The sequence below is a fragment of the Pongo abelii genome, chromosome 1 (genome assembly GCF_028885655.2).
Source record: "Pongo abelii isolate AG06213 chromosome 1, NHGRI_mPonAbe1-v2.0_pri, whole genome shotgun sequence".
NCBI classification, from domain to species: domain Eukaryota; kingdom Metazoa; phylum Chordata; class Mammalia; order Primates; family Hominidae; genus Pongo; species Pongo abelii.
In genome coordinates, this window is record NC_071985.2 from 98,628,336 (window position 1) to 98,651,297 (window position 22,962).

Below are 22,962 nucleotides of genomic sequence, written 5' to 3' on the forward strand. Positions count from 1 at the left end.
CACTATTGAACTAACAGCCCATAATTCCACAGCGTTACCTGGGGGGCACTGGCCCTTTTTCTTTCTCTTCCTCATGATCACTTTGATTTTCTGTAAATAAATTCAGAGAAGCAGGTCACATTAAGCAAATCACACTTCACGTATGACCAAATCAGTGTCCAGTCACAGCACAAAGACATGAATATTTTCAGTGCAAGAATGTGGATTCTGACAGGAATAATCTAGGGTGCCCTAGATTAAGGCTGGTGAAAAGTAGATGAGCCTGCTTTCCAGATCCCCAGGCCAAAATCTCCCTCTACGGGTAGATGATAACGCCATATTCTCTGCTTGAGTCTGTGCAAAGTTAAACAAAATTTTTTCCCAAAAAAATCCCCCAAAATTGGTCAAACTCTTTTCTGGGAGTGTTGCTGCAGTACTGACTTATCTCACCAGGTAACATGGTCATTGAATGTTTAGAGGCATCTATACATGAAACTGGACTGATAGATAAATTCTAACAACTCTTGCTTTAAAAAGAATCTGTGATTTCGGAGGCCTAGGCAGGTGAATCATTTGAAGTCAGGAGTTCAAGACCAGCCTGGCCAATATGGTGAAACCCTGTCTCTACTAAAAATACAAAAATTAGCCAGGTGTGTTGGTGAACACCTGTGGTCCCAGCTACTCAGGAGGCTGAGGCAGGAGAATCACTTGAATCCAGCAGGCTGAGGTTGCAGTAAGCCAAGATCATGCCACTCCACTCCAGCCTGGGTGACAGAGTGAGACTCCATCTCAAAAAAAAAGAATCTGCGCTGCCACAAAGAAACATCACATCAGCCATTGATGGGGTGGAGCACCAGGGCCCAGCCTTACTTTATGGAAACATATCAGAAAGATAAAGAAGAAATGTTTCCATCCTGGTTTCAAGGTGACTGTGCAGCTAAGCAAGCTGACTTCAAGGAGATCAAGACTGAAGCTGAGAGCGGTGAAACCTGGGGAACAATATCTCCAAATACAAAGGCAAGGCTGCCAGTTTCCTTAAAAAGGTATAGAAACTCCGTGGACATTGTTTAGGGACAGATGAATAATCACACGTGATGAGAGATACTGAATCAAAACTGGGAGGCCTGACAGATACTTCCTGTACACCTCCTGCACTTAGGTGACTATGAGTTTGTCACACTTGCCTGGGGTTCAGTAACTTGATACCAGGCCCAGGGAGACAGAAGCATGACATGGGCAGAGGAGGAGAGGAAAACTCCCTGATAAATGTGTTTAGTATCCCATCCTAGTTTTTGATTCAAACCAATTTGTGTGTATAGAGCCTATCTTCAGAGTTGATCTTTCTCAGCCTAGACAGAGGTACCAGGGACATAGAATATAGAGGCTACCTGGGAGAATGTTTAGAGCTTCCTCCCCTTCATCATGAGAGGGTTCACCGTCTACAACCAGCACAGAGTCAACTTTGTCTTCCTCAAATGTGATTTTGGTTTTCCTGTGAGGCTGGCTGGAGTCAGAAGGGTGGTGGCTATTTGAACAAGTGAGAGCACATTCCTCCAGTAAGTCCTCAGGGAATTCCTTCTCTTCAGGCTTCTGCCCCTCCCTGATGAGCCAGGTGACACAGACATGACAGAAGATTAAACAGAGAGGGATTGGACCGCAGGGAATCCTAGCTAGTTTTGACAGGAGGCATAAGAGAGTGGTCCCAGAAAGCAAACACAAGGTTCCCTTTAAGAGGGAACAGGCACTCCTCCACTCTCTGCAACAGAGCATGGCTGCTATGGGAGCCAAAGAGGAAGACAGCAGCTGGTGTTCATTGCACTGGGCAGATAGGAGCTGAGGAGGATGGAGACTCAGCTATCCCTGTGTGGTACAGAGATGACACTCAGCACACACAGAGAACCATAACAGCTGCCACACCCTGTGTCTAAGCTGGGTTGAATTTAACATACTGTGGCCAGGGTAATGCAGGCTTTTGGCCCAATGTAGACGCCAGAGAGAGTGTGCCTCCTAGATCTTTTTCATATGTTACCACCCATTATTGCTCCTGATTATTCAGTGTTATCTGGGGTCACGTGATTCCCGCACTTTCTCAGCCTCCTCAATGTAAACATCGTCATCCACATCTTCATCATTTTCTGTAAATACAGGAGTATTCGTTCAGATATTTCCCACTTCACACTCTGCAAGCACAGTCAGCCCACTGTGCACAGACACATGAACATCTAGGCATGGGTCACTGTTCAACTGAAAGCTCTCATGTTTTATCTTTAACAAAATGCCCTGGCATGGTTTCCTAATCCATCAGGCAATGCATTTCTGATCTGGAGGGCCACCATCAAGATGTGGCCAAATATTGAAAACATCTTTTGGTCCCCGTATCACTGGATACTTGTCCAGCCTCTCTCTGGACTTTGGCAACTGTCTCCCCCATCCCACCACAGATGATTCCCAGGCACAGGCTTGGTGTCCTGTCACAGTTCGCATTTCGAAACTAATTCTTTCTCTTAGGAGAGGACAAACAAACTTGTCCCACAATCCTCTGTCCATCAGGGGACTTCACAGGCCCACCAAGTGGCTTCTGCTGTGTTATTCAGGGACATTCTCTCCATGGGGAGTGCTCCAGTCTGAAGCACTTCCTACCACCAAATGCCCCCACATCAAGTGCCTTCTCCAACACCACACGGCAAGGAGCTTCATCTCATTTTGAAAAGCAGTCGTAAGTGTTCCCACATTTGAATGCTAAAGACACTTGCAAGAGACAATTTGCCTGCCTTTGCAGATGGAGAGAGAGAAACCCAGGAAGGATAAATCAATGTCCTTAGTAACCGACAGTTAGTTACTAAGGACATTGCTGAAGATAGAGCCTGGGAACCTCCATTCTTAGTCCAGAGCTCTTTTCACTCTAACAAGCACCCTCCTGTCACAGCCTCCTTCTTGTCCTTTAAAACTGGAGAGATGCTGCCTCTTGTTCCAAAGACCACCTTCCATCAAGGAAGGAGGGACATTTGCAATACTGTGACCTCCAATCCCATGGGTTTCCCATCTCTGTTCTTACCCAGGAAGTCCTGGTCATGTCATGGCCACATACGTTTAGCAGAAAAAAACACCACTGATACAACTGTCATTGTGCAGGTATGGAGGTCTGGAGTCTCTCATAAGCCTGGGGTTTTGTGTCATCAGGGCCTGTGGCCATCTTACCTTGGCTGAGTTTGTGGATGAGGTTCTCTGTCAGCCTGCAGCCCTCAGCCAGCTGCTCTCGGATATCCTGCCCCTGGGAGTTGTCAGGCTCATCTGGAGTGAGGAGGGCCTGGAGATGCTGATTCAATGAGCGGGAGGCATCTCTCCCTTCCTGTAATCTCTTCCTTAACCGGGCCAGCTCTCGTGCCTGAGAGTGAACCAGGACTTTATATGGCCTAAGGTGAGACAGTAGAGAAAATTTGATAATGGAAAGGGATGAGTGATCAGTTCTAATACTGCAACAGAGATCTCTGAGACAATGTCCCCAAGGAGACCTCCAAGCAGAAGGTCAGCACATGTTTGGGGAAATGCCTGTGGCCAAGACAAAAAGAAATTTTTTACAGGCTTCCTCTATATCAGAGAGTGCAACTGAAATATCCTCGACAATGTTGCATTCATATTTCTCTTCTGTAAACAAAAGTAGGTCTTTCTAAATCAGTTTCAAAAAGACATCCTTTCAATTCCTCACTTTGGCCATCAACATTTCCATGTGAAAATACACACAGTGTATTTTGTGGTGACTAGATACAAAGCCACGTACAGAAATGAGGCTAGGTGCAGATGGGGCAAATTGAAAAGACGAAAGAAGAAAAGAATGACAGGGTCGAGAAGGCAACACTGATTGAGTGAAAGAATGAGAAGCCACAGTCCGTCAGGAGGTGATTCTGACTAAGGGTAAGTGGGGTGGTGATGGCACACCATTTTGAGTATACTGAATGCTGCTGGGTGGTTCCCACTCCTTTGGTTAATTTTGCATTATGCAAGTTTCACCTCAACAGTTACTTGTTTGAAAAAGAGAAAACAAGGTTCTGAGAAACAACTGCAACCCATAACTTATTATTATCCTTGTTCTCTGTTTGATAAATATTTGGGTGTCGTGAGCCTGCCATGGCAATTCCTGCCCTTCCCCTGGCCCAGCTTAGCTCTTACTTCTCCCGACCGAGCTGCTGTACTTCAGAGATTTACACACCTGCTCACCTGCCTGCCCCCATGGGGCCCCCTCACCTGAGCTCCTCAGCTTGCCCAAGCTGCTCTGCAAGCTTCTCCTCCGTGAACTGCAGCTCATCCCTCAGCACAGATTTCATGAGGTCTTTGAATTCTTCATACTCTGAGAAAAGACACACATGCCTGCCTCAGTGGAAGGCTAGACATGCTGCTGTGGTCACCGCCTACAGGACAGGAGGCAGGTCCATCCCAAGGACAAAACTGTCCCCAGTACCAGGCTCTAGGCAGGGATTTCCACATCTTTACTCTTCGGTCTCCCGACTTTCTGGCATCTAATCCTCCAAAATTTAGAGATGAAGAAAGAGAAACTCAAGGGCACACCAACTAAGTTGACAAGATGATTCAACCACAGTGAAGTGCAGTCCGAATTCACAACCCCTGAGGTCTGACTCTGAATCCTGGGCCATTTTCCCAAGCCTTGCAGCCTCTCCTGTAAACACTGCACTGGGCCATGAAGTGATTTTCCGTAGAGTTGGTAAGGCCCCTAGGACAATGGGACTGATGGTTTCCCTTTTACTGGGAATTTCAAGCACAACTATGTCAAAGATTTTAAAAATACTATCTGGATAAATTGCATAAAATATGAGGCATAAGACCATAAGGCCATGAAGGAAATATGCCCTAATACTAATCAAGTTTCTGTTAAGTTAGAAACAGTAGAATGAAGAACTAATAGTGTTTACTCTGTGCCAACAACTGTTCCAGGAGGTTTACAAGAAATAGGTCATGTAATTCATTGCAGCAATTTGCAGAAGTAGGTATTATTATAGTACCCTATGGACAGATGAAGAAGCTGAGGAACAGAGAAGACAAGCAACTTGGGTAGAGCCCAGGACACTGGCCCGGGGTCCCTGCTCTACACACTGCTACCTCCACAAGGTCTTGGGTGCCATCTTTCTTCCTTTTTAGGAACAAGAGCCAGTGCCCTAGGAAGCAGGACTTCCCTCTCACCAGGGTATTCCCTGCTCTTGATGCTGTCACTTATAGATACCACAGGTTCTATTAGGAGCAGAGTTCTCTTTAATCTCCTCAGCATGGGTACTGTGTATTAACACCATGTTTCCCCCAGGGTCTCCAGAACAGAGCTTTGCCTATTGGGCCACAATAGAGACTTGAACTGAATGGAAGTTCATGAGTCCCACATATTTAGATCAACAGACTAGATGCTACTTGTCTGCAGAATCTTTTATGGTACAGAGAGGATTCTAGTAATATGATTTAGCCTCTTGCTGAGAAAACAGGTGGTGCTGTGCCTGTGTCAGAAATCAAGAACTGGGATTTTTAACTCTAATCCCACCACCACTGACTGCAAACATGGAAAAGTTGCTAAATACTTTCTGCCTCTGTCTTCCATTTTTAACAAAATGTTAAAATATCCATTTCTATTTTCCTAGAAGCATGGGAAAGATGAAATTATTTTTGATGGAGAGAGCATTTAGTTTCTCAGACAGAAGACAGGACATCATTCATCACTTTTGTGATGGTGAGCCTATCGAACTTAAGGTATTTCTTCTGCCGGTTGGCCAGGAAGTAGGCCACTTGAGTTACAAGAAATTTCTCTTTGATGTTTCTGAACTGCTGTTTGTTCTCTGCCGGCTGGGGGCTCAATTTCTCGTTGATTTCTCCAATGTTCATCTCTGCCTTCTCACTGGACCAAGGGCCAGCAGATACCACCATGCTGATGTTTGTGGCAGAAGAGGTGGAGCCAGGGACTGGGGAGAAGAAACCCAAACACATGATGGGTTAAAAACTGGTGAAATCAAATAGGTTCAATCAGGACTGAGGGATGTCAGTAACTAAAATTCTTAGCTTACTGTTGAGAAAAACATGATCACTCTCCACAGCACTTTAGAGTCCTTAATCGCAAAAACTAGGTTTGAGATGCCTGAGCTCAGAGCTGAAGGCACTGCCTGTAGCTCAGACTCTGACAAGAGTGAGGGAGGTGGCAGCCAGCGTGCCAGGTAACGGTCTGCAGTTGCAATAACAGAATTAGAAGGTGGGGGTGTCATGGAATCTTAGGAGCCCTGCATTCCAATTGCCCAGGCTTTGCTGAAACACAGACACCCTGGTCACACCTGAGGTCACCACCAATGGGGGCCTTTCCTTCAGCATTCACTCTCAGTATATGTGTACCCTTGTGACAATGCCACAGACCCATCTCTTTCCCAATACATCTAAGCGTCTTCCTCATTGTTCATCTCTTGTGTGTACAAAATCATCAAGGCAGAAATAGTTTCCCAACAGGTTATATTTTCTAAATGGTAGTCATGAAGTCAGTCACTCCACCTTCTGTCACGTTAAAATAGAATTTAAGGCTTTTCCACAGTGTAAGATATCAAACTTTTAGACTGCCATGATATCCTGTGGGTCTTCTGCAGTTTTTTCTGTATCCACTAGAAAGTGAATGAATAATTAATTTTTTAAAAATGTTTTCTTTCCTGTCTCAGTATTCTTCTTGCTGCGTCCCATTGCTATACTGATTTCTTTTTTCTTACTGGGGCACCATCTTGGCTTTTCATTACATTTAAGACCAGTTTGACATTTCTACATCCAAAGCTTTTCCTCTAAGTGGGATGATTTGTTTTTTAATGTGACTGAACACTACATTTCATACTTGTCACTTATGGATGTCATTCTGGGCCCATAAGAGCTCTTTTCAAGGTATCAAGTGATCAAAATCATTTATATAGGGAGCTCCTGAAAACATGTGTGACCATCTATCTTGGGAAGTCTTGCAAACCTGATACTATTTTGTTGTTTTCCTTTAGTTTTCCCATATATTGAAAAGAAGAGGGCCATGGGCAGTTCTTATGGAATATTGCTTGGTAAATATTTTTCTGAGTTGGACTAACACAACTGATGTGTGGTTGCTTTCCACTAACAGAACGTGGCAACATCAAGGTCATGGTCTTGGTGTTAGTAGTTGGTATTTGGTGATCCTCAGTGTTGCTGTGCAGTAGAAGGTGAGTTTGAAGTGAGAGGAATGAGTAGGGGAGAGTGATCCCCTGAACCACCTCCTCACTTTCTCAGCTTTCATTCCCACCTAGGTTTTGTGAGCCTGGAACTTGAGAGACTGTTCTGTAGCCCGGGTCTCCTCAGTTTGGCTGCTGGACTTGCCTGAGTTGAGGGTGCAGTGGGTGTGACCCTGGGCTACCCAGCATTCACGTGGAAGTGAAGGAAGGAGGACTGGATCAATCCCATTTGAAAGCATCCCTCTCTACAGCCCCCACCATCTTCCAACTATACTGCGTAGGGATACTGCTTTGAGATGTATCAAAGACTTTAAGTCAATGTATTTTCTGGTGTCTGGGAGACCTGACGTTCTGTGGCAGAATGAAAATCTGTCAAGTTTTTTTCATGTTAAATATGATGAAACTGCAGGATCACAAAGTTATGTGGCTTACTTGAGGTCACACAGGGATGAATTTTGAGCACTGCCAATAAAAGCAATCACAACAATTATTCAGTAATTATTCATAGGATCCATAAATTCAGTAAATATTCATATAATTATTCAGTAATTATTCAGTGACCAATTCGTACCAGGCATTTTGCTCAAAACTGTGCACATATTTGGACATCATATCTTCATCATAATCCTTAAGGTAATGCTATTATCCATAAGAATCAGCTAAGAAACCTGAACAAGAGGGATAGCTAATCATGTATTTGGCCATATTTCTACTTTTTGGTTTTTGTGATGCTGGAAGAATGACCAGAATGAGTCACGGGAAGAGTATTCATTCCTGTATTATTTTCCAGGACAGAGGTGTGCCCTCCTAGAGTACTGGGACCAAAATTCAGAAGTGTCTGCAACCTTGCTTTAACAGTATGGGAAATAACCTCTACCACCTGGAATTTCCCTGGAACTTTGGAATATGCAAGAGAAGTATGAGACCTGGGTCTTCCCTTTGCTGTGTTTAATTCACTGTTCTGTGGAATACCAATGATTCTCACTAAGACTTTTGCCTTTTTATAATCACAATTTATGTTTCATGAAGAAGATTTTACTGTTAGCTCTATTTAGAAAGAATAAATATAAGCTATGGTTTAGGTTTTATGCCCTGGACTTAATATTTTTGTGATTTCTGTTTCGAGATTAAATCCTCATGTAAATAGAAAAATACTTGTTATTACTTATAAGAGCAAATTAGTGATTGGTTTGAGTTTTTGAAGTCAAAGCACAAACTTTTGATTTTATCTTTGTTGTCATCAGCGCTGCTCATTGTCTCTTGGTATGACCTGGCCACGCCCCTGCACTTACCCTTGTCCTGCTGAACCATCTCCATGCACTGTCCAATTCCATCAGTGATTCGGGCTGCTCCCAAGGCTCCCTGAAATAGGCACAGGGATCAGGACGTCAGACACATTCCAGACACAAAGGCAACCCATACTGTAGAATGAGAAGCTGTTTTCCCACTTCCCTGAAGTTGGCAGTGGTGTCCTAAGACAGGAAGGAATTATTTCCCTTTTACTAGGGGGTCTGTTCTTCATGTCTCAGTGCCTCTGATCTAGTGAACACAACTGTCCTGAACATCAATGAACTTGCTAAATTTCTGGTTTCTTGCTAGGAGGCTAGAATAGATTTATAAGACTTCCTTACTTACCCATGTCTGCTGAAGTCTGAATTCTTAGCAGTATGATTCCTTTTCTTGTAAGGAGCAGCTTAAGGAAGATTGGCCCCATCGCCATGCAAAAAGAGGTAAAGTTAATTTCTACTCAAAGCAAACTTGAATTTGAAACTAGGTCTTCCAATGTTTCAAAATTAGACTGTCATTGCCTCAGGCATGTGTCCTGAAGGGCTTGTGTCTCTGCTGTACTCAGGATAAAGTTATTTATCATTATGGCAAGTTATAATTAATTTGCCACAATATAATTAATTATCAAGATAAAGTTATTTATCACAATGGCAAGGACAAATTTAGAAGACTTATTAAACTTACTTCTTTATTTCCCCAGCTGGCCAGGAAATAGTCAATAGCTACTGTTATCATTAGTGTCCTCTGAATACCTTGGCTGTGTTAACTGCTTTGACTCAGCATGGAGCTGAGGTGTTGGCATACTGTACCTTGAGATGCTGAAATATGGCTGAAGTCCAGGGTCACTGGCCCAGGACAGGTCATCCAGCTGTTGGAGACAACCAGAAGGGGAACCAGGCCATCCACTGAGGCCATCTCATGTGGCATGGGCCACTGGTTCCAATGAACCCACCATCACTACACTTCTCATGACTCACCAGTCACTAGACTGAGAATTCTATGAGAGCTGAGATCCTATTTTACTCATCTCTGTGTTCATGGTTCTTAGCTAAGGGCCCAGCACAGAGGGGCCTCTCAGCAGTGTTCATCAATGATTGAATAAAAGCGACTGCAAACCTCCAATCCTCTCACCTACATTTCTGTCCCAAATGTCTTGTAAGGATGCTCTTTCTCTCAGGATGCTGCAAATACCCTTCCCTGGAGAGGCGCCTGCTTTACACCATCCATGCCCCAGGATCCTCCCCTGTGGAAGCTTAGAGGAAGACTGGTCTGTCCTGAAAATTTTCTCTTATGGTTCCCCTTGTCATTAGGAGCAATGTCCTTTGACATACCCTCCCATCCTCTGGGCTGCCATAACACCTCAGTGTGGTAGAACTACCATATTTTTTGAAATGATCTGCTTGTGTTCTCCCACTCACTGGCTTGAGTTCCTTTGGAGGGACATTAAATATCTGAATCCCAAGTGCTTAGCACAATATAAAGAAAATTAAATAACCAATAAATATTTATGAGAAACCTCCCTCAACTGTAAAGAAAGAAGAAGATTATTAGTATCACTGCTTCATATACAAGCAAGGGACACTTACTCTGGCATGTGACCTAGGGCAGACCTGTTTAATGTAAGAATGGATGTCTCCAAACCTTCTCCCAGCCTGGTTATTCCCTCTAGCCCACACTGACCTGAAGAGCAACCACTGCTACGGCAGCCCCAAGGTCAAGGCTCCTGGGTCTGGGGCGGGGGCTCATGGTCGCATCCTCCCCCTCTTGAAGTTGCTGCTGCCCCTCACTATAAACCAGCTCTGAGCCAAGAGAGTAAGATTCTCTCTCAGTCCCCACTGCTCAGCTCACGCTGCTCCCTGAGGGTCTGGATGATGATGGGCATTGCCCATTTCCCCTGAAGCCTCTGACCCAATTTGTCCGTATTCTCCCCTTCTTTGGTTTTCATTTACCAATGGCTTGTCCTTTGTGGTTATTCTCATCCCCTAAACCTGCTGACTTTCTTTCTTCCACCTGTTCCCTCACTTCTGGGCTTCCAGGGTGTGGACTCAGCTCAGGCTTCTGCAGGAGACACATAGAGGCAGGTCTCAGCTGCAGGTCATGGGCAGCATTAAAAACCATCTCCATTCTTCAGACACTCAGAGAAAACACAGCAGGAAGGGACCTCAGAGAGAACAATAAGCCCCTACCTTACTGACAAGGAAAGTGAAGCCAAGAAAGACTAAGACGCTCCCAGGCTCCCTCACCGCATGGTGGCAGCAGATCGACCACACAAGCCTTGGCCTCAGCGTCCCTGTCCAAAGCACCTAATTCACCCTCCAGGAGCTCACTGCCGCGTTTCAGAAAACTTTGGATCAAAAATAGCAATTTCCACTGTGAAAGCAAAAATAGTGAAAGGGCCTTTCCTTGGACAAATCTTTATCACGGTTCTGTAGTCCTAGTATTTATACGCGGTCAGTTGTCATTTGCTGGTTGGTAGATCGGGGCAGGGAGCACATAAGGATTAAATAGTGCTTGACACAATCCTGCTTTCCCGGCCTGGGATCTCAGCCCCTCCATTCTGCTTCAGAAACTTTCCTCTGCTGTAACTGCTGTAACTGCTGGAGAGTCCAGGCCCTCATGTAGGTCATTTCTTGATGAAGATCCCTGTTACTTTCTTCCTCTCTTGAAGGGCAGAGATTGGTTCTGGGACTCTACAGTCCTAGGTTTTCTTCTAAGCCAGCCAGATCAGCTGAAAGCAATCATGACTGAGAGTGGTCAGGTCAGCGAACAGGGTCCCAAAGGAGCAGGGGGTCACGAGGACAGCCCCACGTGGAGATGGTCAGGACCGTGACATGGGCAATATCTGACCAATTCTGCTAGAGAGGATGCACCGTTAAGGGGAGGATGCTGCCATAAGGAGAAAGGTGAAGAACCAAAGGAGTTCAAGGAGAAGGAGAATAAAATGATTTGAATAAAGATAGAAAGAAATGCAGAGCCCAGAGGCAAAGCCCCATGTCACAGATAGAGGGTTAGTTCCAGGCTGTGGATCCTAATCAAGAAATTCCTGCTGGATTTTGCTCAGCCCCATTTCAAAATGGTTTTGGATCAGTGACTTTGTTCCTTCCACTTTCCCTGTTTTTGAACAAGAATCACTAGCATTGTTATTCTATGACTGTCCTACCATTGCACGTTGAGGGCAGATAAGCTTTGTTCAATTTCACAGCTCAGCAGAGGTAAGGGAATTATGTCAAGGATTTGTACTTGGGCTGGGTGCAGTGGCCTATGCCTGTAATCCTAGCACTTTGGGAGGCCAAGGCAGACAGATCCCCTGAGGTCAGGAGTTGGAGACCATCCTGGCCAACAGGGCAAAACCCCATGTCTACTAAAAATACAAAAAAACTTAGCTGGGTGTGGTGGACATGCCTGTAATCCGAGCTTCTCGGGAGGCTAAAGCAAGAGAATTGCTTGAACCTAGGAGGCAGAGGTTGCAGTGAGGCAAGGTTGTGCCGCTGCACTCCAGCATGGGCAACAGAGCGAGACTCCCTCAAAAAAAAAAAAAAAGGATCTGTACTTAATGGACACCCTCAGAAGCCTCATTCACACTTGGTGTAGATGATTTAGATGAGATTTTAAACTTTTGATCAGATAAGATCTACATGACATTTTTCCCTTTGAACTAATGCATTAATGACATGAAACTCGGGAACCTTAGGTGAGAGGATGAATGTATTTTGCATCTAGGAGAAACATGAATGTCTGGGGACGAGAAGTTGAACTGTGATAGGCAGAATTTCTAAAATGGTCTCCAAACAGCTGTCCCCTTCTCTCTGGAACCTGTTAAGGTGGTGAGGCATCATTCCTGTAATCATGTTGTTACATGGCAATTATATGACTTTAAAGAGTGATATGCTTTGGCTCTGTGTCCCCACCCAAATCTCATGTTGAATTGTGATCCTGAATGTTAGAGGTGGGGCCTGGCAGGAGGTTATTAGATCATGGGGGTGGTTTCTAATGGTTTAGCACCACGCCCCAAGTGGTGTCTCATGATAGTTTCCATGAGTTCTGGTTGTTTAAAAGTGTGTAGCACTTCCGCCTTCTCTCTCTCTCTCCTGCTTCTGCCATGATTGTAAGTTTCCTGAGGCCTCCCCAGAAGCAGAAGCCTGTACAGTCCACAGAACCATGAGCCAATTAAACCTCTTTTCTTTATAAATTACCCAGTCTCAGGTAGTTAATTATAGCATTGCAAGAACATACTAATACAAAGGCTGAGCTTTCCTGAGTAGGCCAGATCTCATCACATCACTCCATAAGTGCCAGAGCTTTCTCTAGTGGGTAGGAGAAGACAAAGTCAGAGAGGATGGGAGCTTGAGAAGAATTCCGTGAGCTGTTGTTGGTTGTATGGTGGGAAAGGCCAAGGGAGAAAGAATGCAGGTGGCCTCTGGAATCAGGGTGTCTCCTGGCTGAGAGCCAGCACAGAAAAAGGGATCTCAGTCCTCCAACCACAAGAAGATGAATTCTGCCAATACATCTGTAGTGAACTTGGAAGAGTAGCCTGAGCTCTAGATGAAAGCACAGGCAACCCATAACTGGATTTCAGCCTCCTAAGACCCTGATCAGAGAACCCAATCACTTCATTCCTGATTTCTGTGGTTTCAAACCACTAACTTGTTATAATGTGTTAATAGGCAGCAACAGAAAACTAGTTACAGATGCCTATCTCTACTCTTTTTTTCTTTGAGATGGAGTCTCGCTTTGTCGCCCAGGCTGGAGTGCAGTGGTGCAAACCCAGCTCACTGCAACCTCTGCCTCCCTGACTCAAGCAATTCTCTGCCTCAGCCTCCCGAGTAGCTGAGATTACAGGCACCCACCACCACGCTCATCTAATTTTTTGTATTTTTAGTAGAGATGGAGTTTTACCATCTTGGCCAGGCTGGTCTTGAACTCCTGACCTTGTGATCCACCTGCCTCAGCCTCCCAAAGTGCTGAGATTACAGGTGTGAGCCACCGTGCCTGGCTTCTACTCTTGATTTTATATTTTCACATACATGTATGCTAATCCTTGTAAGCACAAAAAAGTAAAAAAGCACAGGACTACAGTAAAATGTTATACTCAGCTTTATGTGAGTACTGCAAGGGCTGTTCCAGAGCCCTTGCAACCTGAAAAGATAATGAAGGGCATTTCAGGCAGGTGAGGAGTGTCTCTTCAATGTTACCAACCAAATTTCTGAAAGAAAAAAGATGGTAAAATACTTAATTCCTGGCCAGGCACGGTGGCTTACGCCTGTAATCCCAGCACTTTAGAAGGCTGAGGTGGGTGGATCACCTGAGGTTGGGAGTTCAAGACCAGCCGGACCAACATGGAGAAACCCCGTCTCTACTAAAAATACAAAATTAGCAGGTCATGGTGGCGCATATCTGTAATCCCAGCTACTCCAGAGGCTGAAGCAGGAGAATCCCTTGAACCCGGGAGGCGGAGGTTGCAGTAAGCCAAGATTGTGCCATTGCACGCCAGCCTGGGCAACAAGAGCAAAACTCTGTCTCAAAAAAAAAAAAAAATACTTAACTCCACATAACATTATCTGTAAATTCATCATCTACATTTCTAATAGAAGATTTTTTTTTTAGCTCTTTCACTTGTGCTCACCAGATAAGGTCTGATAGCAACTATCAGTCACCAGCACGAATTAACCAATTCAAGGACAGCAATAAACAGGACTACTATTAAGTTCCCCCAAAGAAAGTCCTTAGAATACAATATCTCTTCTAGTTGCCACAAAAGTAAGACAATGGTCCATTACATAAAATTCCAATCTAATAAAAGTTTAAATTTAATGTTGTCTGTTTTCCAAATTTTTATTTTGTTCAGGCTCCGTCATGGTGACCAGGGATTAGAAAATGACCGCAAAGAGGCTCTGGAGAATTTGGGAAGGTAAGAAATGTATTCTAAGAGGGGACTGAGGTGATGACTGCAAAATTCTGTATATCAACTTAAATGATTAAATTCTACATTTACAATTAGTAACTTTTATTACAAGTAATTTTTTAAATGAAATTTCCGGTTTCTACTCCAACATGTAAAGAGTTAGGAAGTCACCACTTGTCCTAACAACAAGAAAAAAGCTCAACAAACTGAAAATTATCAACCCTTCTTAGATGGACTAGAGGAGAGGTCACAGGGCAAATTGCCACCCTAAAAACTAAAAAGACAGGCAAATACAGGGAATCAGAGGTTAGCAGGAAGAGAACATGCTGAAGCCAGCAACTGGAAGGAGCACATAAATGATACTGACAGATTTCTAGAAGCTGAGGGTGGCCTGGCTTGAGCATTAAAAACTTGGGGCTCAGACTTAGAGGGAACTCACACTTTTCTAAGTTTTACCACCAGGAGCCCAACCAGGTATTCATAGTAAAGATCAGAAAAATCCCCAGAGAACTGACACTGCCAATTTCAGTACTAATTATAAAGCTAAAGTAACCAAAACAGTGTGGAATTGGTGAAGAAAGAAAAAACAGACAAATAGGTCACTGGAAAAGAATACAGAGCTCAGAAATAGTCATACATAAATAGTCAACTGATCTTTGAGAAAGGCACAAAGGCAATTTAACAGGGCAAGGATAGTACTTTCAACAAATGGTGCTAGAATGACCAGACATCCACATGCGAAAAATAAATAAATCTAGGCACAGATTTTACACCTTTCACTAAATGGATCTTACACCTGAATGTAAGGTGCAAAACTGTAAGACTTGGGCCGGGCGCAGTGGCTAACACCTGTAATCCTAGCACTTTGGGAGGCCAAGCCAGGCGGATCACGAGATCAGGAGTTCAAGACTAGCCTGGCCAACATGGTGAAACCCCGTCTCTACTAAAAATACAAAAATTAGCTGGGCATGTTGGCGCACGCCTGTAATCCTAGCTACTCAGGAGGCTGAGACAGGAAAATTGCTTGAACCCGGGAGGCAGAGGTTGCAGTGAGCCGTGATCGCACCACTGCACTCCAGCCTGGGTGAGCAAGATTCTGTCTCCAAAAAAAAAAAAAAAAGAAAACACTGTAAGACTCCTAGACAATAACATAGGGGAAAATCTAGGTGACTTTGGGTATGGTGATGACTTCTTAGATACAATGCCAAAAGCACAATCCAGGAAACAAAAAATTGATAAGTTGAACTTCATTAAAATTAAAAACTGCTTTGTGAAAGACACTGTTAGGAGAATGAATAAACACGTTATAGTCTGGGAAAAATATTTGCAAAATACAGATTTGATGAAAGACTGGTGTCCAAAACATATAAAGAACTCTTAAAACTCAATAATAAAAAAGCAAACAACCCAATTTAAAAATAGGCAAAAGATCTGGACACTTCACCGGAAAAGATATATGGATGGCAAATAAGCATATGAAAAAGATGCTCAAAATCATTTGTCACTAGGAAATTGCATATTAAAACAATGAGATACCACTATACACCTAATAGAATGGCTAAAATCCAAAGAAGGGACAATACCAAAGGCTGTCAAAGATGCAGAGCAACAGGAACTCTCATTCATTGCTAGTGGAAATGCAAAATGGTAGTCACTTTGGAAAACAGTTTGGCAGGTTTTTTTTTACAACGCTAAACATAGTATTGCAATATAATCCAGCAATGGCAGTTTTAGGTATTTACCAAAGTAATGTGAAAACATGTTTACTCAAAAAACTCGCATCCAAGTATTTAGAACAGTTTTACTCATACTTGTCAAAAATTGGAAGTAACCAAAATGTCCTTCACTAAGTGAATGGCTAAACAAACTGTGGTATATCTGTACAATAGAATATTATTCAGTGGTAAAAAGAAATGAGCTATCAAGCCATGAAAAAACATGGAGGAACTTTAAATACATAATGCTAGGAAGAAACTAGTCTAAAAACTATACACTGTATGATTCCAACACTAGGACATTCCAGGAAAGTCAAAATGGTAGAGATAGTAAAATGATCAGTGATTGCCAAGCGTGGAGGAGGGATGAATTGAGTTGAATACAAGGAGGTTTTCAGCAGTGAAACTATTCTGTGTGATACTGTACTGGGGATTCATGACATTAGGTAATTGTTAAAACCCATAGAACTGTAAAACTCAAAGAATGAACCCTAATATAAACTACAGAGTTTAGTTAATAATGATGTATCAATATTGATTAATCATTGTAAAAATGTATCACACTGATGCACGATACTGATGATAGAGGAAATGGTGTGCTAGGGGACAAGGGAGAATAGGGGAATTCCCTATACTATCTGCTCAATCTATCTGTAAACCTAGAACTACTCTAAAAAATAAAGTCTATTAAATTTTATTAAAGTTAGGATGCAACAGCCCCAAATCAAAATTTTGGTGGCATCCTGTTATTATGTGGTTAATACTGGGCGTTGAGGTGCACCAACCTGGAGTCAGAACAGTTGGAGATATCAACGCCTATGCCTTCAACCTCTGGCCCTGTGGGTGTCCCTGAAATCCAGAGAGCAGATCAGTTAGCTGGAGACAGCCTCAGTGCTCCAGACAGCACAGGCTTCTGGTAAGGACAGGGAGAAACCATCTCAGGGCAGAACTTGGTGAAGACTAGGAACCCCTGAGACTCAGCAGCTGCCCCAGCGATGCCCAGAGATCAAAGGAGAAGGAGGCTGGGAAGAGCTGAGGGCTATAGGATGATCTCTCTGCTTAAAGACACAAGCGGCTCCAGAGACTGGTAAATTTTGAGAGAGAATCAGAAGCCAGAAAAAAAAAGCTTAGGTTTCATTGCAGAGTGGTCAAGGAAGGAAAGGGGGAAGGGGAAGGAAATAAAAGGAGGTAGGGAAGAAAGGAAAGGTTAGGGAAGGGAGGAAGGGAAAGAAGAAGGGAAAGAAAGGAAAGGAAGGAAGGGAAGAAAGGGAAGGGAGAGAAGGAAGATAAACTTGAGTGAAGGCTAGAACATCGTGGTGGGCTTAAACTACCAGTATTTTCCATAAACAGCCACGTGCTAACCAATTATAGCACAGAGACACAATAATGTTAAACCATATACTGTTTACCATACGATGAGAGGGGGCTCCCCAACCCCTCTATACTCCTCTGAAACACATTCAAAATCGACTGGAGCCAGAGACATTGAGTTTTGCCTTTGGGCAAGTTTGGACATCCACAGGAATGAGTTGGGGCACTGTGACAGGGAACACCAGGCCACGACTTTCCCTGCTGCTCCTCACCTGCCTCAGAAGCTGCCCCGCTGCAGGGGGGGCCTCAGCCCCTAGGTCTGGAGTCATCCATTTGCCTCTTTTTTTTTTTTAAGACGAGGTCTCACTGTGTCACCCATGCTGGAGTGCAGTGGCACTATCTTGGTTCACTGCAGCCTCAACTTCCCAAGCTCAGGTGATCCTCCCACCTCAGCCTCCTGAGGAGCTGGGACCACAGGCATGTGCCACCATGCCCAGCTAATGCCTCGCTTCACAGCATTTCACTGCTTGCACTTGCTTCCAGTCCCCCAGGACCCAGCAGGCACGCACCGGGGAAGGACACAAACTGGCTGTGCCCCTATATCTCTGCCCACTTTCGATCCCTACAGAGGTGGGCTCCATGGGGCAGTGACCTGAGATTTGCTTACAATGGGATCCCTATCACAGAGTAGAGTCTGGCACCTTATAGGCGCCCCATGAATGCTCAGTGAAAGAAGGCATCCGCCACAAGGTCCTGGGTAACCAAGAATTATTCAACTGTGGCCTATAAATTTTTAACCCTAGAAGATATTGGAATGAGAGACATGAGGGACTTTCAAAAGTGGCCAGTCTCTTAAACCATTATACTGGCAGGTGAACCATGTCACTTCAGACTACACCTTAAGTAGCCAGGATATCTATTTATATCTATATACAGATAGGTAGATATTTGGTGATATAGACATATGGCCATATCTATAGCTATGGAGCTATAGTGCTATATATATATCACCAAGTGTATTTACCAAAATATGCACAATGGTTGTCTCTGGATATCCTTTTTTTCTTTATATGTTTCTGTATTTTTCATTTTTCTCTCAGTGGATACTCAGTAACTTTATAATCAGAAATATAAATATATAAGTGTTAAACTTTCAATGTCTCCTCACCATACTCAAAATAAGGCTCAAATGTCTTTACTCAGCATCGGAGGCTCTTAGTGATCTGGCCCTTTGTGGTTTCCATGTCCTGATCTCCTGCAGCCTCTGAACACACACCCCACACACCTACAAACCTCCAAATCATCTGTATTTCTCCAGGGGCTTCTCCCTTACTTCATTTTCCTCACCTTCCTTGACTGGCTCTTACTTTTCTGTCAAGATTTTCTTTAAGTACCTCCTCCTCCAGGAAGCCTCCCTAACACCCCGTAAGCTCCAGATATCTCTGCTTTCTGTTTTGCACTCCAGCAACAATCAGAGTCACCTCGGCCATGATAATAAGAAGTAAGTGTTGCTCTATTTGTCTTCCTGCCCTGTTAGACTGGGATTCCCAAAGGCAGGGACTGTATCTTTATTTCTGTATCCACAGTGTTTAGGTAGTGCCAGGCATACAGCTGGCACTCAGCAAGTACCTGAATAAATACAGACAATCCCTAACCTACAATGGTTCAACTTAACGAGACTTTTTGACTTTCTGATGTTGCAGAAGCAATACACAACCACAAAGTTTCAGACTTTAAGTATTGGTGATTCTTTTACCAAAAAGTCTCTGGGCTGGATTTTCAATTTACGATACTTTCAACTTATCATGAGTTTACCTGGACATAACCCCATCATAAGCTTCGGAACATCTGTATACCAAAAAAATGGATTTGTAAAATATAATGGGTTTCTCAAATAGTCGTTATTATATATATATATATTCATATTCATTTTGAATATGAAGAAATATGTGCAGGGAGGTTAAGTGACTTGCCTTAGGTCACAAAGCTAATGAATGAGAGAACCAGAGCTCAAATCGATTGTCTAATCTGCCTTCCACTTCACCACAGCTGCTACCATGAAACAGTAACAAGAAAAATATGCATGATCATGTGTCGGGTCAAGGTGATGGACAGGTGTCTCACACCAGGAAGCTTTTCTATCAGGAATAGACCTTCACAACAGTCACGGATAATGTATTTACTGTTATGGTTTATGAACAGATTAAGCTAAAAAGTCTGAATGTGTTTTAAAACATTTTAACTCATTTTTTGCTGGAATAGATGATAAATTTTGTCATGTTTTTCAAAAAAGAGAAACTGAGCACGCTCAGGCTGACGTGGGCTATAGGGACATTTCCATCATGGCACTCTTCCCTTCCTCAGATGCCTCAGGACAACTCTTCTTATCACCCTGTGTTGATCACCGATTTATGGTTCCTGCCAAAATCCACTGAGAGCATACTCTGCTCAGAACACACAACACACCAAGAGAAATCTCTCCCCAAGGAACCAACAAGCATCAAGGGAGACAACAAGCATCAAGGGAGACAAATAGGCAGATAGGCCCTACTCTATGATAAGGGCCACAAGAGGCTAAGGGAGCAACACCCAACCCCGGTCTAGGTGAGGGTGGGGAGGCTTCATGGTGGAAATCACATCTGGCCAAATCCTAGTGGCTATCTGGTCCTACAATCTGTCCCCAGCCAGTATGTCTACCTTCTGGCCTCCCTTCACTGCCTTCCATCACCACTTGTCTCCTCACCTGGAGTGTGAATTCTTCAAACGGAAAGACCATGCTGCCTTCATCTGTGCATTCCCCACAGCACCCAGCCCAGCAGCTACAGCCAAATGACAGACTCCCAATCTAATGCCCTCACAACTAGATGGCTGAGCCTGGCTGGGGAAAACTATGCTGGAGCCAGGCATCCTGCCAGAGTTCCAGCCTGACTGTGAGCTGTGCAGGGAGCCATAGAGTGTTGCCCAGGAAAGAGTTATCTATGAACCAACAACTGAGAGAACCAGTGTCTACACACCCTTCCTTGCAGGTCACCACATCAGGGGTGGGGCAAACAACTTAAGACTAATCACAAAGCAGGTTGTTTTCACCTAAGGAAACCCACCAGCAGCTTAGCAGCTTAGTCTGCACCTTCCTTCCCAAACCAGTGCTCCTCCCTGCATTTGGCAGGCACCAGAGCACAAGGTGTCCAGGTCTGAAAACTTCTAGGCAGTTCTGCTCCTTCTTCTCCCTATGGCCAAGAGCTCAGTAGCAGCAGCCTGCAGATTCTTCCTGTTCTTTCTCTCAAATCTGTACCTTCTCATGCACGCTTGCCACCATCATTCCCGGGTGGGCCTCCCTCATCTCCTGGCCCTCATTTTCTCCCAGCTCCACCCCATTCTCACATCACAGCTGCTCTCTCCTCCACAGCTGGCCGTGGTTCCTCCCTCTATGATTTCACTGTGTCTACCATTTAAGTTTTTAGGCTGGAATTCAAAAGCATCAATAATCTAGCCCTCATCCCTCACCCAATCCCTCTTTCTAGCCACTCTTGCTGTTCCTCCAGTGTGACCTGTGCATACTCCCCTCGGCATCTTCCCTCGTGTTACTCCTCCCCCAGGACTACTCTTCTCTCAGCTCCTGTCCCATATGCTCAATCAAGCCTATCAAATCTGACCCAACCTGCAAAGCTCACTTCAAATCCTATGTCACCCATGAAGTTATTCTTAAGAGTCCAGCCAAGAGGGAGCCTGCTGTTCTGAAGTCCCCCATGCAGCACTGGCCACACATGCTACCTCACCTCAGTGCTGGTTGTGAACACTTCTCATGTTCCTACCCAGATTGTGGTTATGTTCCCAAGCAGCTGTCATCACTGCGGTTCTACCAAGAGTAAGGCAGAGTCAGGTGGTGACAAGAGGGGAGGCTTTGAGACTAAGCTTATCTGGGTTCCAATAGGACTATATCAATGCCCTTAGGGAAGTTATGTAGCCTCTCTGAGCTTCCTTTCCACATCTGAAAACAGACTGGGTATCTATTTTACAGGGCTTTTGTTAGATTTACAGATAATATACGTAAACCACAATAAATTATTACTATAATCATAGCACTAATCAACCTAAAATATTTATTGGAGTGATCATAAGAAACAAATAAGGTAACATACGAGACAGAACTTCGTAGAATATAAAATTATTGTGTTAGTTTTTAAAAAGAAGACTTGGAGTATGTTTGTGGGGGTTTTTTGTTTTTTGTTTGTTTGTTTGTTTGTTTGTTTGTTTTTGACAGAGTCTTGCTCTGTCTCCAGGCTGGAGTGCAGTGGTGCGACCTCGGCTCACTGCAACCTCCGCCTCCTGGGTTCAAGCAATTCTCCTGCCTCAGCCTCTCAAGCAGCTGGGATTACACGCATGCGCCACCACACCAAGCTAATTTTGTATTTTTAGTAGAGACAGGGTTTCACTATGTTGGTCAGGCTGGTCTTGAACTCCTGACCTCAAGGGATCTGCCTACCTCGGCCTCCCAAAGTGCTGAAATTACAGGCATGAGCCACCGCGTCCAGCCCATTTGTGTTCTTATATCAAATGACCATATGTTGGTCATATGACCATACACTGGTCACATGATATAAGACCTCACAGATGCCTCACTAATTACTAGCCAGTACATCCTCCACCAGCTAAGCACTTCAGCTTTCAGAATATCTGTGCTCAAAGCTGTTGGAATGAATTCACTTAAAAGTCAACCAATAAAACTGGTGGAATCCTATGCCCAAACTGAGGTTTTGGTCCATATGGTACCAGACACTAGTTCTAGTTCAACTTAACAGCCTATTTTCACCTTTTTTTTTTTTTTTTTTTGGCATCTTGTACACAGAGCATTACTTTTCTCACTGCTCAAGCCCAGAGAAATGCTGCCAAAAGCAAGAGAAAATGGGGTAGGATGTCAACCTAAATCACAGCCTCCATCTCAAGCCAACTAGGTAATCTTTCCAGCCCCATATTCAATCCTCTGGTTTCCAGCCAAGGCTTTCCTGCCTTTCCACTCAAGAGAAAGTAAACCCCACTGCCAAGCTACTCCCACTGTGGCCACCAGAGGGTCCCACAGCATTAGCTACAAAGCAAGAACACACCCTTTCCCAGTAAATTGTCCATTTTAAATATTTCCAGAAAGCCTTATGGCAGCCTCCCCAGCTTTCAGCCAATAGGACTGCCCAGAAACACCAGAGCTAGCTGCTGCTAACATTGTTGAGGCGTCAGTTCACACCAAGCAGCCAGCATTTCACAAGGGGTTTGAGTCACTGGGGTCCCACAGAGTCCAATTTCTGTGGGTCTGAGCTCTCCCCAGCCACATTCCAGTATCATCAATGAACAAAGAGTATCTGTGGCTTCAGTAACTGTTTCCCTTTGACACAGCATCCGAATGTTTGCCTGGAACACCACTTGCTCTCAAGTTTTAATGAAGAAAGGAGAAATGCACCCTATCACTCTGGCAGACCACAGCCCATGATGGGCAGGTCATGTCTTGCAGAGTTCTCCCCCAGTGCCAAACACTGGGATTCAGACAAGCTAGCATTCCGTTCTG

The 22,962-nt window shown here is 44.2% G+C and overlaps 1 protein-coding gene across 1 annotated transcript in view; it reads right to left on the minus strand.

Moving 5' to 3' along the window:
* The window catches only part of LOC100449800 (neuroblastoma breakpoint family member 3-like), a 43,567-nt gene that overhangs the window by 13,420 nt on the left and 7,185 nt on the right, over positions 1-22,962 (minus strand). The window contains 7 exon segments of the mRNA XM_063723844.1: positions 39-90; positions 1,368-1,833; positions 2,041-2,114; positions 3,178-3,392; positions 4,222-4,324; positions 8,486-8,555; positions 8,829-8,886. Coding sequence (XP_063579914.1) covers positions 39-90; positions 1,368-1,833; positions 2,041-2,114; positions 3,178-3,392; positions 4,222-4,324; positions 8,486-8,510 — 935 coding nt within the window. The 5' untranslated portion in view covers positions 8,511-8,555; positions 8,829-8,886.